Raw genomic sequence first — 19,492 nt, forward strand, 5'->3', positions numbered from 1 at the left:
TCTGGTCATTAATGCCATTCTTTATTGAGTACCTGCATAGGAGTGAACTGTAGTTGTAGGATTTACATTGGTTAAGGTCGTATGGAAACAAAAAGGCGTTTGCATTAGTGATGTTTATTTTGTACTATATATAGGGTACTGTTACAAGATGTCATATAAGTCCATTAGTATATTATCATTTATAGAGGAGTACGGTTCATTATGCTAGTGACTAAGGAAAAGTAACAGCTAATAAATACTAACAAATAGTGCCTTTTGAATAATTCCTAGCTTTCAGAATGGTTACTAAATAATAATTTAACTCCAATGTTCCTGTGGACCACCAAAAAAGTCACCATGGACCTCCATAGGTCCATGGACCACCAGTTGAGAACTACAGCCCTAGAGGGAAGCATGGGAATAGGACTTGGGGACTTGGATTCTTAACAGTTTTGATATTGATTTACTCCACCATCTGTGATCGTGCCTCAGTCTCCCCATCAGTAAATTTGTGATAACACTTGTCAGACCTACCTCACAGAGGCATTTTAAGGTTTAATTGAATATTTGTGAAACAATTTAGAATCATTGAATAGAAGAGACTAAAGAATTATGTTATTAAAAGTGGGTAAAAGCTGAGAAAAACCACAGGTATGTTGTCCTGTTTTGACTTTTGCTCAAGTTAAATTGTGATGCTTGGCTCTTCATAAGTACATAACAATCAGTTTTTTAATCCATAGCTTATATAGCATTGATCTGAGGCTGAAGGGAAAAATATGTAAAATGGATTAACAAGAATAATGGCCATTTTTGTATTCATATGTAGCATGTTTATAGCGCATAGGTTATTTGTAGGTATATTTTAGTTATTTTCCCATTTAATCAGTTGTCATCTTGCCATCTTACCTGCTGAGGCTGGAAAAAGGCTCTTTTCATTTGATGCCATAACTGAAATATAATTTTGAATATTGAATTGACTCCTTAAAAATGAGTTGAAGTACTCAAAGGCTAAAAAGAATATTTAAATCTGAATATATCTCAGTACATTGTAATCTGCTATTGTTACATAAAAATATACTTGTAGATCCATAAATATGAAATAAAAGAATCTTTTTAATAATCCAGTATCTTCCTTAGTTTTGAGATACATTTTTGCACTTGCTGGAGAGCTTGAAGCTATGCTGACCCTCTCTTTAATATTAATGTACTTTGACTGTAATACTCTGTTCTTTTGCCTCTGATTAATGCTGTCTGTCAATTATTTACAGATCCAGTGGTACTGTGGAAGTTCCCGGAGGACTTTGGAGACCAGGTTGGAAACATGAGATTGAACTTTTTTTTTTTATGTTAGAATAATAATAAAAAAGCTCTTCTATTCAGCTGTAGAAAGGCAGATGCTAATGATACCAGTGAGCAAGTCTTTGCCAACTGATGGATTGGTAATTAGAAAGCATTTGTGACAAGAATATGCAATAGTAGTTTTGAAGCATTTTGCCCATAGTAGTTCCTTTAGCAGATTCACATTTTTTTTTATTATTTGAGCTGTAGTGTATTTGACAGGGATTTTTTAAATTAAGTTGGTGGGTTTTGTTACTTAGGGTTGAAAATAAGATACATTTTTCAACAAAGCTTTACAATTCCTCTTAGTGAGGCAAAATGGGTCTCATAAAAGATATATAAATTAACAAAAACTTCTTGTCTACTTTTAATATTGGAACCTTTAATGAATGATGTTGCCCTACTAGTTTACAGCTCAACATTTAATATTGCTTTATATAATTACTAAGTATTTTGTTTTGTAATACAGTTATTTTGCATATGCTAGCAATGGACAATGGAGGTAAACCTACTAAGTGTACAAACACTGAAGCCCTAATTTCGTTTTATGAATTATTCTCAAATGTAAACTTAGGTCCACTCTATCTAAAAGCTTATATCCATACTTGATAGCATTAGTAGCAAGTTTATTAATTAGGTATTCTGCTTAAGCGGAGAAAATATTTTTATTTGTAACTTTTTTGGTTTTAATTATGATTTAGATTATTCTGTTTTGTTGAGAACATTTTTATTTGTACATAAAGAGCTTCTATAGACACATTTTATTGAAGAAGTGATTCTGATGACGGAGAATATCTTTACTCTCTTTCTGGTATCCACATTGACTCAACAATGCATTAGAAATATCTGCACAGTAGATTTTGATAAATTGGAGCAATAGTTTGAAATTAGTAACAAGAGATTCTGTAAAGACAGAAGAAAGATGGTATATGATTAAAGGAATCATTCACCCACTTAATATTTGTGTATTATCTGGATGGGTGGTTCTTTCTAGTCAAGGATATGGAGCTTATAAGTGAGGGATAAATGGAATATGAGCAAAGTACGCCATGATAACTTTTTAACCATATATTGGGCAAGTTTTGATAGTACCTTCCTTAGGAAAGAATGACTGTCCCTTTTCTGGTTTAAATTCCGAAGTTTTAGGAAGGACACACTCAAAAAGAAGAATGAGGACAAGTTGAAACTTAAGCAGTAGGTTGAAGATTATTCAGTGAACACTTTTTTGTTGAAATATGATTAGAAGATTAAATCTACCGAAGACTCGAGGTACACGTATAAGGCCAACATAATTTTAAAGGCATCTATCTGGAACCTACCTTTGGGGTCTGCAAAAACTGAATTCAAACCCATCCCACAATTTAGGGAAACAAATACTTCTGGTAAATTGTTTGTGAAGGACAATCTTAGATTTCAAGGAAAAAGGTAAATTCCAAATTCCCTCTCATTTTTCTTGAAAATCTATATTGATCAGTAGGTTTTGAAAACGATTGGGCTTTGCTTCTGCATCAAGGTTTTGGTCCAACCAACACACTGCAATTAGTAGGAGCCTTTTAATTGTCCTCAGTAGGCTTTGGATCAAGCCCCGAGAGAGGAGACATGAAGGATCTAAGGGTGCATCTTCACAACACCTGAAACTCAAAATAAGATATGGCATTTGTGCTATGCACTGTGTACACACCGCCAAATTTAGAAATAATGTGCTATTTTGAGCCAACCCTTACTCCTCGTAGAATGAGGTATACAGGGATGGCAAATTAGTGTGTCGGCTATATTTTAAAACAGCGGATGTGTTCAAAAGATGCGGGTTATCCTGAAATAACTTTGCTGTGTAGACATACCCTAAATGTCCTCCACTTGCAAATTTCTAATTAGATCTATTCAGAGCATTTCTAATTAAATAAAATGAATGTCAGGCGGGGGGAGGGTGGGGAATTCACAACAAAATCAGTGCCTGTTCTTCTCCCCCATATTGCAATCAGTTTTACTGCAAAAGTAAACTGAGATTATTAAATTTTGAATGTAACCTAAGGAATAATGTGTGCTAAAATCCATAGGCTCCTCATATACACCTGTTAATAGTGAACTGATTACATTTACAGAGAGAAACAAAAAATTGCTTTCCTCCTGTGGTGAGCCCTGAGAGCTTATTCCCTTATCTTGTCTTCACTTTCATGGGCCAGCAAAACCTTTCCAAAGCCCATCTCACTTGTTCTGATCTTTCTCCTCCTTCCCCTTTTCTTATCCTCTTCTTTACTGCTTCCTTCGGTCTTTTTCAGCCTCTTGGCTTAACATTTCTTTCCTACTAGTTCTATGAATAGCTTCCTATTTCTTGTTTCCCTAGAGGAATGTGTCTTTCATATCTGGCCACCTTTGCAAATTCTTCCTGTAGAGATCCTATCATTACAGTTCTCTTCAGGTCTGTTAGTGCCAGAACTACAGGCAGTCCCCGGGTTACGTACAAGATAGGGACTGTAGGTTTGTTCTTAAGTTGAATTTGTATGTAAGTCGGAACTGGTACATATTGTAGGGGAAACTCTAGCCAAACATTTCTCCAGAGCTCAGTTTTATTCTCTCACACCTCACTTCCCTCAGTCCTTTATTCTCAAGCTGAGGTGTCTGCTGAGAAAAGCCTCCCTGGTCTGCTGGGGGTGGGGGGGGGAGGCACTAGCTTCGTGTCTCCCTGTTCTGCTGGGGGGAAGCAGCTAGTGCGGGGTTGCCTTACCCCGTTTGTAAGTAGGGATCTGATGTATGTCGGATCCATGTAACCCGGGGACTGCCTGTATTTGGTTTTGGCTTGATTAAAATGTTAGCTCTTTGAGGCAGGAATCTTGTCATCTTATTTATTTTGTAAAGCATTCTATATATTTAGAAATCTATGGAAATAATAGGCACAAGATCTGAAAAAAAAGTCAGCGTAAACTAGTTAATTATAGTTAGCTAGTGTATGTGGGAGGAAGGATGGGCCAGTGGTTAGAGCACAGCCCAGGACTGCTATGCCACAGACTTCCAATGTGACTGTGAACGAATCTATTCATATGTCAGACCAGACCAAAACAAAGTTTTGAAAAATGCTTCAAGAAAGTATATTGACCTCCTCCTCTCCCAAAAAATCATTAAAACCCTTTACCAATCCTGAGCTTTTACTGATCCTTTGAAAATATGGATCTTAACACAGAATCATAGAAATGAAGACTTGGAAGGTACCTCGAGAGGTCATATGACTCTCCTTCTCAGAGGCAGGACCAAATATAACTTCCTCATTCCTAGCAGATTTTTGTCTACCTATTATAAACCTCCAATGAGTGGTATTCAAAGATTTCCTTGGAATCCTATTCCAGTACTTAAGATCTCTTTTCATGAGATGCTTTTCAATTTGTTCATATTGTTCTTGAAGTATGGTTCCCAAAACTGGACATAGTACTCCGGTTGAGAACTTACCAGTAGGGCAGGACAATTACATGCAACTCTCCTGTTAATATACCCAAGAATGATATTAGCCTTTTTAGCAACTGCATCACATTGTTGGCTCGTACTCAGTTTGTGATCCATTGTAATCCCCAAATCCTTTTTAGTAGTGCTAAGCCTCACTGTTTATTCCCCATTTTGTAATTGTGCATTTAATTTTTTTCTTTCTAAGTGTCATACTTTTGCACTTGTCTCTACTGATTTTTCTTCTTGTCTATTTCAGACTATTTCTCCAATTTATACAGATCTTTTTGAATTCCAATATTGTCCTCCAAAGTACTGGCAACAACCTTCCAGCTTGATGTCATCTGTAAATTTTATAGGCATACAGTCTTCCCCATTATCCAAGTTATTAATGAAAATATAACACTGTACTCTGACTTGTTCTTCCAGGTTGATAGTGAACCGCTAATATCTATTTTAGTGTGGTTTTTTTCAACCAGTTGTGCACCCCTTTTATAAACGCTTCATTTACACCACATTTGTCTAGTAATAACATCTATATATGGTCACAAAGCACAGTAAAGGAATCTTTCAGAACCCTGAAATGAGATGACAAAAGTCTCCATAGCAGCGGAGAAAGATGAAATTGTTTAAGAGAGCAGGCCAATAGAATTCACATTTGCTTATGTTTGGAAGCTCTAGTGGGCAATAAAGAAATGGCAGTTAAGAAGTTCATTGATTACATTGAAGTTAAAATAGATTGATCATGACCAATTTATTGACTAAAGTTGAAGTAAGATAGTCTCAAAAGAGGAAAAGTTTGTCTTTACATTTTGGGAAGTGTAGATAGCAAATGAGTAGTGGGATGAAAAAACAAATTTTGGTTAAGTTTATTCATTTAGGAAGAATATTCGGATACCTCTTTTTCTATAATATTTAATGTCAGAGGTTTGATGAAAGATGTTATGATTGTCACAAGTACAAAGATGTTTGCAAACAAATTATTTTTTAATACTACAACCTTCACCCATTAATAAGTTTGGTCATTTAGTTATCCTCAAATTTCTTTCAGTAGAATTTTCAATATTCAAAGTATATCTCTTGTATCTTGCTGCAATACTCTAAAACTTCGAAAACATCAAGACATTATATTTTTTTATGTTCTTTTGAAGCAAGACAAAAGGCTAGTTCTACAGCTGATATAAATCACTGATCTATACCAGTAGAGGATCTTGCATGGTCTCTTTTTTTTGTTAAATTTGCAAGTGTTTCTCAAAGCTCCTTTATTTCTGGTGGTCCACTTGTCCCTATAATATACCGAAAACTCACTGAGAGTACTTCCTTCACAACATTATCAAATAACAATTTCCCCTGCAAACATATAAAGCTTCCTACTGGTCATTCTGGGACTTGAAGTTCAGTTTCCTCTATTAGAACAGCAGCATGACTTTATTAGTTTTGTGACGTGTCTGACAATAGATTTGATAAGTAGCCAGCCAAATAGAAGAAGGATGATAGATTTTTCAATCAAATTTCAGACTGTTAATGTACATACTTTTAAAATGGTGGTTGCATAAGAGGTTGGTATAAGCCTGGAGGAGTATGGTTTAATATTCCTTCCAAAGTTGTTGTTATTAATTATGATAATTAATTATGATAACCTGAGGTATTCTTAGCATTCATATAAACATCTGATCTCCTTAGCATCTTTCTGTGACAATGCAGTCCATAATAAAGCATATGCATTGTGTAAAAACCACATTTCATTTTATCAGTCTTTGGTTTGTCACCTTTTAATTTAATTTATTGCTCCCTTCTTGTAAGACAGGGAGACTTTTCTGATCTGCATTCTCTAGACAGTTAATTATACTTTTATCATGTCCTCTTTTATTTATCTCCTTTATAATGTAAAAAAACTCCAACCTTTTCAGTCTCTTCATGTCAGAGGTTTTCCATGCTCTTGCTCATTGTTGCTATTCACTAAAAACTCTCTAATTCTAACTTTTTTGGGATACGAGTGAGTAGTAATATGCACACTCATCTGCATGAGGCTGAACAAATGATCAGTATAAAAGTGTACTGAGCAGGGGTGGCTGCTCACTGACCCTGACCCCCTCTAAGCCTGGGTGGGCCGAGCCCAGTCCTGCCCCTTGAAGTCCCTGGAAGCCAAGGGGCAAGACGAGTGATATAAAAGCCCAGCCCAGGAGCCCAGTGGGGGGCCCAGCCGCTGGAGGAAGCAGATGTCTGTCCTGAGCTCCCAAGCCAGGAAGACCCTGAGGACGTTGCAGAGGCTGAGGACTGGCCTGGACCACTGGCCCCCTGCTCCAAAGAGACCTTCTTTACCCTGCTCAAGGGTTCAGACTTAGACGACCTCAAGAACCAGCAGCCAGTGTGGAGCCAGGTAGATGTGGAGGAGGAGTTAGGCAGTGGCCCAGGGGGAGGCAACAACTGTCGGGCTGGTGTTATAACACTTTAGAATGTGTCAGCGTGTTTCGGGCTGGATCTCCGCTGACTGCTAGGGCCCTGGGCTGGGATGCGGTGGAGTAGGGAGGGCCCGCGCCCCCCCCCGCCACCCTACAAACTGGGTGTCAGTCTGCCCCTCCCCTCTCTTGTCCGTGGAACTCATTTGTTTTGCTGCCCTGCCCTGAACCAGGGACTGGGCCATTCAAATGGTGGGACTCCATTTGTCTTGCTGCCCCACCCTGAACCAGGGCCTGAACCTTACTTACTGGGAGGGCTGGGTTTGTTTTGCTGCCTTGCCCTGAACCAGAGCCTTGGCCTTATAAACAGGGGAACTGCTATTTATTTGTCTTTATTTACCTGAGCTGTACTCAGGGTCCGGGGTTTAAAGGGAATCGTTGGACATCAATTTACAGGCCTGAGCACAGGTCAGGGATCCAGGACTCAAGCCAACCAGCTTACAAAAAGATATTCTAATAATGTCTGCATTATTGACTGTCCCATTTTTTAGGTATCCTAACATCCTTTCCAGTTATGAACCATTTCAGCAAAATCTGATTTCTGTGTTATAACATATGTCTGCTCTAGTGGTTTGATCCTGCAGTTGGCTGGCATTTTGGCCCTGATCCAGCAAAGCACTTCATCTCATGTTTAACTTTGGACATGTGAGTAGTTCCATTGAGGCTAATAGGATGACATATGCATTGAAAATTGAGCATAAGCTCAAGTGTGCTGCTGAGTCATGCCAGCATCTTGCGGCATCGAGTCCTTAGTGTGTGGAAACATCCAGGAAGTGAACAGTAATTGAGACTTGATCAGTGTGAAGGAGAATATATTGTTTTCTTTCTAATTTAAATAATAGTACAAGCTCTGTAGAAGTATGAGCACTATACAAAACTGGATTTGGTTTTCAGAAGACAAACTTATGTTCCAGACAATGAACATTGAGTCATGTGAAATACAACGAAGTATAAAAGAGAAACAAGGTAGGTGAGGTATTATCTTTAGTGTATGAATTTCTGTTGGTGAAAGAGACAAGCTTTTGAGCTTACACTAAGCTCTTCTTCAGGTCTGTGTAAGCTTGAAAGCGTGTCTCTTTCACCATCAGATAAGAGGTTTTACTGCACCCACTTTGTCTTCCTAATATCCTGCGACCAGCACAGCTATAAGAGCACAGCAAACAATAATGTATAAAAGACAGCTGTAATAGTCTTGCAGTCCTAGTTCCTCATCTGTGGACCAGCAAAAACCCAGACTATCAGCACCCAGTTTGTACTTCTGTCAAAGCTGCAGAGATTATGTCAGGAGACACATCTCACTATCTTCTATCCTTCTTGATAGTTTCATTCTTCTGCACTGTTGGGGTATTAAATGTTCCTTTCATGTGCTCATGGGAGATACAAGGGTGTTTGCTTCAGGGATGCAACAAATCTCTGGTTTTGTTACTTTGGTAAACAAATCTGAAAAGGGAATTTAAGATGTTGGTGCTGCTCATATGTTGTTTGACAGTGTTTTTATTATCTGGAGAATTTTTGGATTTATGGATTTGAGATTGAGGCTATTGAGGTATGCAGGACTGTTTCATTGCTGTGTAGACTCCTGGGCTCAGGCGGGAGCGTGGGCTCTAGGCCCCATCAGTGTGTGAGGGTCACAAAGTTCAGGTTCCAACCCAAGCCTGGAAGTCAAAATAGCTATGAAATAGTCCTGCAGCAAGGGCTGTGTGAGCCTGAGTTGGCTAGCACAGGTCAGCAGCGAGTTTTTCTTGGCTGTGTAGACCTATCCTACGTGTGTCAAACATGGTTCTCTGCTTCATATTGACAGTATTCCTTTATTTAAATGATATTGTCATTGCATTGTTGAGGAATATTTAGGAATTTAATGCCTTCAGTGACATCTAGGAAAATGGGTGGTTCAGCTCAGAAAATAGCAGCTTTCTGCCTGCTAGCTAAACCCTGCTCAGGTTAACATAGATAATTTCTTCTGAATTGCTGACTCTTTAACTTCATTTAAGGCTGAAAAGCATCTAATATTTATTAAGCCAAAGGACCTACAGAAAAGATAATTAATAAAATAGTCTGTGTGTAAGTAAGGAATGCCTTTATTTTTCTTTCATGCTCAAATTGCAGCTAATGGAATAAATCATTTTTAGCCATTTTATAAATGTGAGTTGCTACACTGAGTGGTAGGTTTCCGGTTTGTTTTGGAAAACTTACTTTAGAACAGTTACTTGTTTAAATGTTTTAAAAACCCCAATGACCGTCAGGATTTAAAATGTTTCAAGTTGCAATCTAAGCACTGTCTTTTTTTTTCTTCCGTAAATCATTTCTATCAGGGTACCATTTTTTATAAAGGGGATGCAACACTGATATTCAAAAATCAGGACTTTCCTGCCGCTTTTGGGGACAGGTGGCAACTGCAAGGATACTTATTGTTAAGATTGTGATAGTTTTGTTTTATAAAGCTTTTCCATGAGCTGAAAATGCTGGACTTGCTCAGCATATGGTACCAACAAGCCTCATCTCTACCAGCTCTTTTGTTATCTTGTTATTGTTATAGGTCTTAATGACAGTTGTAAGCCATAGTTCTGGAGGTAGGGGTTAGTCCACCCTGGGGAGAAGAGGGAAAAACAGCAGTGTGGATTATGGAAATATGAATTGATTTAAAAAGCAGCTCTCTTGTAATAGAATGGGGCTCAAAGAAAGACGGAGGAGAAGCTAGTGAAAAGGCGATGGAATATGATGTGAAAATGATCATTTGAATGCTTTCTTTTTCATTCCCAGCTGCTGTTTCTGGTGAAAAGACATGCATTTGTATATCTTAAGGCTGGGTGAAAAAGGGCCAGATGAATGGAATTACTTGTTAGATATGTTTTCATTTTGAGTCAAATTATGTGCATTTTAATAGACTGTATGCGTATGTTAGCCACTTTTTATCATATAGCTGTAATATTAGGGACTACATTTTGTAAAAATGTTCTTTTTTATGTGTGTTCAAGTAAGTACAGTATTAACTTAATATTTGACAGTTCTTCAGTCTTTCACCTTCAAAAATTAGTGGTTTGGCCTATCTCTATAGCAGTCAGTAATTTGCAGACCAAAGGGGGGAAATGTAGTCCATGGTTAGGTATTGGATCAGTGATGATGAACCTTTTGGGTCATCATTTTGAGCAAGAATGCCAAAAATAGTTTACCTGGTGACATGCTTAATTGGTGTCTATTGCTCTCACTCCATTCCAGTTTATTGCTTTCTTTTCTCTTCATTCTGCTCTTCGCTATACTTTCTCAGCTTCCTTTTCAGTTAATTCTGTCCATTTTAGCCTTCATTGTATTGATCTATTTTGTCCTTCCATCATTGGTTCTGTCTCCCTCAGCTTCAGGTCATTCATTGGTGGTGGTTCCAGTTAACTCTGCCTCCCTGGATGTTGGACATTGAATGGCATAATCTGCGTCACTTGCCTGGTACTGCCCCTGCCTTTCCCCAAGGTCCAGGATTCTAAGTAACTGCATGTTATGTTAAGCACACATGCCACTTGTTTACTATCACTTCTCAGGATGTTTCTAAATGTCATCGCTGATTGTTGTTTGCATTTTAATTGCTTTTATGTGTTTGTGATAAAAATGAGATTATAGTACAATTTATAGAATCATAGAATACTAGAACTGGAAGGGACCTCAAGAGATCATCAAGTCCAGTCCCCTGCCCTTACAGCAGGACCAAGCACCATCTAGATGATCCCCGATAGGTGTCTATCCAACCTGCTCTTAAATATCTCCAGTGATGGAGATTCCACAACCTCCCTAGGCAATTCATTCCAGTGTTTAACCAAGTTTTTCCTAATGTCCAAACTAAACCTTCCTTGCGGCAATTTAAGCCCATTGCTTCTTGTCCTATCATCAGAGGCCAAGGAGAAGAATTTTTCTCTTTCTTCCTCGTAACACCCTTTTAGATACTTGAAAACCACTATCACAGGGGTGGCCAACTCGCAGCTCACGAGCCACATGCGGCTCTTCTCCCCCAAAAGTGCGGCTTGCGAAGTCGCTCCCGCACCCCCCCCCCCAATGACTCCTGCTCCCTCCGGCTTCCCGTGATCACCGGAGTGGGCGATTAAAAATGGAGCCCAAGATAGCAGCCATTGATGGGAGCCTGATGACAGTTCTGTTGCGGCTCTTCGCATTTTTTCCGCTGTGTTTCAGCTCTATTTGTTAAATGGGTTGGCCCCTGCACTATCATGTTCCCTCTGTCTTCTCTTTTCTAAACTAAACATGCCCAATTCTTGCGGTCTTCCCTCATATCTCATGTTCTCTAGACCTTTAATCATTTTTGTTGCTCTTCTCTGGACCTTCTCCAGTTTTTCCACATCTTTCTTGAAATGTGGTGCCTAGAACTGGACACACGACTCCAATTGAGGCCTAATCAACGTAGAGTAGAGCAGAAGAATGACTTCTCGAGTCTTGCTCACAACACTCCTGTTCATGTGTCCCAGAATCATGTTTGCTCTTTTAGCAACAGCGTCACACTGTTGACTCATATTTAGCCTGTGGTCCACTGTGACTCCTAAATCCCTTTCAGCAGTACTTCCTTCTTAAGTGGAGTACTGCTGCCAGGGAGGGTCCAAGGCTGCCCCAGCCGCGGCTCTTTCCCCCTGCCCTAGGAGTGGCCAGGCCCAGCTTTCCCCCCAGTGCCTGTGAGGGGTCAGGCCTGGCTTCCCCCCCAGCTGCTAGGAGGGGCCGGGCCCGGCTTTTCCCCCAGTCTCTGTGGGGGGTCAGGCCTGGCTTTCCACCTAGCTACTGGGAAGGGCTGGGTCCCAGCTTTCCCCTGGCCACTGGGAGGGGCTGGGCCCAAGCCGCGTTGGGCTCCTCTTTCCCCCCTGCTGCTAGGAAGGGAAGGGGAGGGGAGGGCTGGCCATAGGCAGCCCCAGCCCTCCACGTGGGCCCTATGAAAATCCAGGCTGGAAGTGGGTGGGGCTTGTTCCTGTGGACGCAGAGTGAAGTGATGACATCACAGTTGTCCCACAGGAAGATTATTTTATATATAGAGAGAGATATAGGATATGTCCCTACTGGTCTACTTTTTTGTGGTGAGGAGTGAGAGGGCCAGGTCATCTTACTGCCCCTGGTGCCACCAAGGCACAGTATAACACATTTTAGGCTCTGCTCATGAAATGTCTTTTGTCACTTGTTTCTCATTTCCACTTAGTGGTCCTCTCAGATTCATTGAACCTCTGTTCTTTTTTGAACTTTAGCTATGATCAAAGTATTTTTCACTGAAGAACACTGGTTCTCTCAGTTTCATTCAGTGATTCAAATTATGTTGTATGATTCTCATTAAACTATGTTATAATAAAATTATGCATTACTTGCATTCTCTGTAAAAAGGAATTAGAAATAATTTATTTTGAGTGCTGATGTTTTTTCTTTTTGGACAACTATAATTGTAATCAACAACTGTAATCATGAAACTGTATGTATACCTAGTTCCCTGTAAGCTGTGATCCTTCCCCTTCATCGTGTTGCTTCTCTTCTTGGCCATAGACTTTTTTATATCAAATTAAACACAGTTCACACGACTAGCTTGTCTCACTACCTCTTGTGGCACAAAGCCACACTCTCTTCTTACCATCACAGCCCTCTGACACTGACATGTAAGCTGGTGTGCTTCAAGAAAGAATTATGAAATGCAGCTATCCAAGGTTGGGGAGCTCAGCCAAGCCATTACCTTTTGAAAGATCTTATTTTTTTTCTGTGTTGTTTCCTTCGTATCCTTTTGTAAACATAACCCTTTGCTCTAGATCAGGGTTACTCAACTTTGGAAGCCCCGGGGGCCACAATGATACAGCACATGCTGAGGGAGACAGTCTTGGTGTGGTTGAATATACATGCAAATATATATGCAAATAGCTTTTCACACTGATGGGCATGAACACAAAGTTTGAGGCAAGACTACACAACACACAGGGCCTATTTAAGTCATTTCTGCTGGTATTAATAAAATGCAATATTTACCCGATTTCCACCCATATGACATTTATAAAATGCATATCAACAGAAGAGCATTATATTGACCTCTTTTTTGTTTTTGCTCCCACCCATGGGCCGCTTATTGAGGCCTGTGAAAATCTAACCCGCACCACAGGCCATAAACAAACAGCCTTCAGGCCGCATACTGCCCATGGGCCGTGTGTTGAGTAGCCTTGCTCTAGCTTTCACCCACTTGAGAGAACATCACTCTTCTCCTTTCAGAGCTGTTTACTATTGCTATTATTATTTTAATTGATTTAGTCAATATTGATTTATAATTTGTAATATTGTAGCGCTCAGCGTCCCCATCCAAAATAAGGGGCCCGTAGGTGCTATGCCCTGTCACATCATGAGATAATTTGTATTACTGAAGCATATAGTCCTGCTTTAAGGGAGCCTTGTTCTTAAGACATCAGAGTCCAGAGCAATGAGATGCAAACCCATGTTATAGGCTGATACGGCCAGCACTTCACTATAATGGATATGCAAAGCTACTGTGAGGTCTCTCCACGTGCAGTGGTACTAGACATTTTAGGACAGGCACATGTGCAGATGCAGCTTTCAGTAAAACTGTTCTAGAAAAGTATTATTTAGAGGAACTGCAACTAATCCTACCCTACTCGGACAACAGCTTTCCTTATTTATTGTTCATGGAGAGGAGCAGTCTCAGATACCCCGACCAAAGCTCCTATTAATTTTGACTGTTGCATTAGCAATGTTGTTTGTTTGTTCCTGTTCTGTTTCTGAAATGTTCCTAGATAAAAGCTGATTTCCTTTTAAACTTAAGTGAGACTCCTTTATTTTTCTAACTACTATAATTTCATTGCAGCCAGATCTGTCTAACCTACCAGCCTGTAATAACATTCATGTTATGTTAAGTGCTACAGTCTTTGTGCTGGTGATGCTTGACAGTAACTTGAAACAACTTGTATTGGTTGTCAAAAATCTGTTGTTTCATTGGTCGCATGGCCAAAACCTTTAGAGGTCTTGACACACTCCATTGGAGAAATACTATTTACAATGGGGGGCAGGAGAGGGGGAGAGAGAAGTGTCTGATTTGTAAATAAAATAAATCGAGCAGTTCTGTACTTTCTACCTCAAGGAGTCCCCTTCTATTTTTTTCCTTGACTTTTTAAATTCTGGGCAAAACCCTGAATAATGATGCGTCCCTTCAGTTCTTTCATTCAATGGAAATTGAAGTGCTCCGCTGTGTTTAGTGTTAGGCCTTTTATGGTACAGTAACCATACATAATCATAGAACACTAGAACTGGAAGGGTCCTCGAGAGGTCATCGAGTCCGGTCCCTTTCCCTCATGGCAGGACCGAGTACTGTCGAGACCATCCCTGATAGAGGTCTATTTAACCTGTTCTTAAATATCTCCAGAGATGGAGATTCCTCAGTCTCCCTTGGCAATTTATTCCAGTGTTTAACCACCCTCACAGTTAGGAAGTTTTTCCTACTATCCAGCCTAAACATCTGTTACTGCAGTTTAAGCCCATTGCTTCTTGTCCTGTCATCAGAGGCCAAGGAGAACAATTTTTCTCCCTCCTCCTTGTGACACCCTTTTAGATACCTGAAAACTGCTATCATGTTCCCTCTCTGTCTTCTCCTTTCCAAACTAAACAAGCCCAATTCTTTCCATCTTCCTTCATAGGTCATGTTCTCTAGACCTTTAATCATTCTTGCTGCTCTTCTCTGGACCTTCCCCAATTTTTCCACATTTTTCTTGAAATGTGGTGCCCAGAACTGGACACAATACTCCAATTGAGGCCTAATCAGCGCAGCGCAGAGCAGAGCGGAAGAATGACTTCTTGTGTCTTGCTCACAACACTCCTGTTAATGCATCCCAGAATCATATTTGCTTTTTTGCTACAATGTCACACTTTTGACTCATATTTAGCTTGTGGTTCACTGTGACCTATAGATCCCTTTCTGCAGTACTCCTTCTTAGACAGTTGCTTCCCATTCTGCATGTGTGAAACAGATTGTTCCTTCCTAAGGGGAGTACTTTAAATTTGCCTTTATTAAACTTCATCCTATTTACCTCAGAGCATTTCTCTAGTATGTCCTGATCATTTTGACCCTATCCTCCAAAGCTGTTGTAATCCCTTCCAGCTTCGTATCATCTGCAAACTTAATAAGCGTACTCTCTATGCCAATATCTAAATAGTTGATGAAGATATTGAACAGAATCGGTCCCAAAACAGACCTCTGCGGAACCCCACTTGTTATGCCCTTCCAGCAGGATTGTGAACTGTTAATAACTCTCTGAGAATGGTGTCAAGTATCAGAGGGGTAGCCGTGTTAGTCTGAATCTGCAAAAGCGACGAGGAGTCCTGTGGCATCTCTGAGAATGGTTATCCAGCCAGTTATGCACCCACCTTATAGTAGCCTCATCTAAGTTGTATTAGCTTAATTTATTAATAAGAAGATCATTTGAGATTGTATCAAATGCCTTACTAAAGTCTAGGTATACTGTGTCCACCGCTTCTCCCTTATCCACAAGACTCATTATCCTATCAAAGATAGCTGTCCGATTGTTTGACATGATCTGTGCTTTACAAATCCATGCTGGCTGTTACCTATCACCATATTATCTTCCAGGTGTTTGCAGGTGTTTGGTGATTTCCTTAATTACTTGTTCCATTATCTTTCCTGGCACAGAAGTTAAACTGACTGGTCTGTAGTTTCCTGGGTTGTTCTTATTTCCCTTTTTATAGATGGGCACTATATTTGCCCTTTTCCAGTTTTCTGGAATCTCTCCTGTCTTCCAAAAGCGACGAGGAGTCCTGTGGCACCTTATAGACTAACTGAAGTGTAGGAGCATAAGCTTTCGTGGGCAAAGACCCACTTCGTCAGATGCATGTAGTGGAAATTTCCAGAGGCAGGAATAAATATGCAGGCCAGGATCAGGCTGGAGATGACCAGGTGGATCCAATCAAGGAGGATGAGGCCCACTTCTAGCAGCTGATCTGGAGGTGTGAATTCCAAGAGAATAGAAGCTGCTTTTGTAGTTAGCAAGCCATTCACAGTCTTTGTTTAATCCAGAGTTGATTGTGTCAAACTTGAAGATGAACTGTAGCTCAGCAGTTTCTCTTTGAAGTCTGGTCCTGAAGTTTTTTTGCTGCAGGATGGCTACTTTTAGATCTGCAATTGTGTGTCCAGGAAGATTGAAGTGTTCCCCTACAGGTTTTTGTATGTTGCCATTCCTAATATCAGATTTGTGTCCATTGATTCTTTTACGTAGGGACTGTCCTGTTTGGCCGATGTATATAGCAGTGGGGCATTGTTGGCACATGATGGCATATATTACGTTGGTGGATGTGCAGGAGAATGTACCAGTGACAGTATGGCTGATCTGGTTAGGTCCTGTGATGGTGTTGCTGGTGTATATATGTGGGCAGAGTTGGCACCGAGGTTTGTTGCAAGGATTGGTTCCTGAGTTCGAGTTATTATGGTGCGGTGTGTAGTTGCTGGTGAGAATATGCTTCAGGTTAGCGGGTTGTCTGTGGGCAAGGACCGGCCTACCTCCCAAGGCCTGTGAGAGCGAGGGATCATTGTCCAGGATGGGCTGAAGATCACTAATGATGCGTTGGAGAGGTTTTAGCTGGGGACTATAGGTGATGGCCAGTGGTGTTCTGTTGGTTTCTTTCTTGGGCTTGTCCCGTAGCAGGAGGCTTCTGGGTACACGTCTGGCTCTGTCAATCTGTCTCCTCACTTCCTCGTGTGGGTATCGCAGTTTACAGAATGCTTGTTGAAGGTCTTGTAGGTGTAGGTCTCTGTCTGAGGGGTTGGAGCATATGCGGTTGTACCTCAGTGCTTGGCTGTAAACAATAGATCGTGTGGTGTGTCCGGGATGGAAACTGGAGGCAAACTCCTCGTCGCTTTTGCAGATTCAGACTAACACGGCTACCCCTCTGATACTTGTCTCCTGTCTTCCATGATTTTCCAAAGATGATAGCTAAAGGCTCCTCCTCTATCAGCTCCTCAAGTATTCTAGGTTGCATTTCATCAGGCCCTGGTGACATGCAGACATCTAACTTTTCTAAGTGATTTTTATCTTGTTCTTTTTTAATTTTATCTTGTAAAGCTACCCCATTACCACTAGCATTCACTATATTAGGCATTCCTTCATCATCAAACTTCTTGGTGAAGACTGAAATGAAGAAGTCATTGAGCACCTCTGCTTTTTCCAAATTTCTGGTTACTGTTTCTCCCTCCTCACTGAGCAATGAGCCTACCCTGTCCTTGGTCTTACTCTTGCTTCTAATATATTTATAGAAAGTCTTCTTGTTACACTTTGTCTGTAGCTTTTGTAGCTTTTTATGTTTTGTGCCTTTGCATTTCTAATTTTACCCCTGCATACCTGTATTGTCTGTATCCTTTGCAATATTTCCTAGTTTCCATTTTTTTTATATGTAGTCCCCTTACTAAAGGTGCCTCCGCTTATTTTCTGGGAAGACCCGGTGTCTCTCAGACTACAATTCCCATGAGCCCTTGGGAAAACAGGAATGAGGTGATTCTTGTGTGGGAGATCGGAGTCTCTCCATGTGCATGAGAAGAGAGGCCTAGCAGTCTGGGACTCTGCCTTGGATTTTGGAACAGAAGGGGAGCCAGGCTGCTGTGCAGGAGTTTGATCCAGTCCAGGGGCTGTTAGAGTGCAGCTACAGACTGGGACTAGATGCTTTTGGAACTGGGATCTAGCAGGCTGCTTCTGATAGGCACAGCATGAGACTGTAAGTAATTGGGCATTTTTGGGAAAGGGCTGCCAGGGACAGAGCTGCTGCCTAACTTGGACCCTCATACACACTGCCTACAGAGAATCTCCATTACAGCTGCAGTTCTTCAAGCGCGCCCACGCAAGCAAGAGTCTGGGACTCTGAGTCCAGGGGTGTGCACACTCTGGGGTGGGATCAATATTGGCAGTGCAAATGCTAGATATATAAGTTCCAATTATTGTTGTGTACTTTGTTAATGTTATTCATTGTTAATCTGTTAAACCCTGTTTATTTAAGTTAGATTACATTAAAATAAACAATCTTTACTCATCAGATGTATATGATTTGTAGTTGTTGTTCTGGAATTAGATCCAGATTATTGCTGGAATGAGTTTATTTCTGGAGGCTCTCAAGGCACTCCAGTAAGTGTATACAAGGTCAGCCAGGTGGAAGCACCGCCATTGTATATTCTTTATGAGCAAGAGACTGCAGCAAGGGGATGGATAGGGTTTTCCCCAACTAAACAACAGCACCACTGGGATGCTCAGGATCTCCTTTGATGCTAAAACCATCAGGCACCCAGGCACACCTGTGAGTGTGACCTGCTCCCGAGTAACCCGGGGAGGAAAAAGGGGGTTACATATATAACTCATTTTTTATTTTTAGATCATGCAAGATCTCCTAGTTAAGCCAACGCGGTCTTTTGACATACTTTCTATCTTTCCTATGCAGCGAATAGCTTGCTTTTGGGCCCTCAATAATCTCCCTTTTGAAAAACTGCCAACTCTCTTCAGGTGTTTTTCCCCTACTCTTGCTTCCCATGGAACCTTACATACTATCTTTCTGAACTTACCAAAATCTTCCTTCCTGAAATTCATTGTCTCTGTTTTGCTGTTCTCCCTTCTACCATTCCTTAGAATCATACTTTCTGTGATTTCATGATCACTTTTTCTCTACCTGCTTTCCACTTTCAAATTCTCAACCAGTTACTCCCTATTTTTAAGATCAGATCTAAAACAGCTTCCCCCCATAGCTTTTTCAACCTTCCAAAATAAAAAGTTGTCTCCAGTGCAGTTGAAGAACCTATGGGATAGTCTGTGCCCCGCTATGTTAGTTTCCCAACATGTATCTGGATAGTTGAAGTCCCCCATTACCACCAAATCCTGCACTTTGGATGATTTCGTTAGTTGTTTAAAAAAAGCCTCATCCACCTCTTCTATCTAGGTAGGTGGTCTGTAGTAGACTGCTAGCATTACATCACTCTTGTTTTTTACCCCTTTTAATGTAACCCAGAAACTGTGAACACATCTGTTTCCTATGTCCATCTCCACCTCAGTCCAAGTGTGTACATTTTTAATATATAAGGCAACACCTCCTCCCTTTTTTCCCCGCCTATCCTTCCTGAGTATACCCTTCTGTACCAATATTTCGATTGTGTGTATTATCCCACCAATCTCTGTGGTATCAGCTATGTCATAGTTATATTTATTTATTAGCACATCCACTTCTTCATGCTTATTACCCATGCTTCTTGCATTTGTATATAGGCATCTAAGATACTGATTTGA

The 19,492-nt window shown here is 40.5% G+C and overlaps 1 protein-coding gene across 3 annotated transcripts in view; it reads left to right on the plus strand.

Annotated features, from left to right (window-relative positions):
- DENND1B (DENN domain containing 1B) overlaps positions 1 to 19,492 on the plus strand; it is a 259,577-nt gene that overhangs the window by 72,864 nt on the left and 167,221 nt on the right. For all 3 annotated transcript variants that reach the window (XM_075936692.1, XM_075936694.1, XM_075936693.1), the window contains exon 3: positions 1,248 to 1,291. In XM_075936692.1, the coding sequence (XP_075792807.1) occupies positions 1,248 to 1,291 (44 nt within the window). The remainder of the gene's footprint in view (positions 1 to 1,247; positions 1,292 to 19,492) is intronic.

Source organism: Pelodiscus sinensis, chromosome 9 (assembly GCF_049634645.1).
Source record: "Pelodiscus sinensis isolate JC-2024 chromosome 9, ASM4963464v1, whole genome shotgun sequence".
Taxonomy (NCBI): Eukaryota; Metazoa; Chordata; order Testudines; family Trionychidae; genus Pelodiscus; species Pelodiscus sinensis.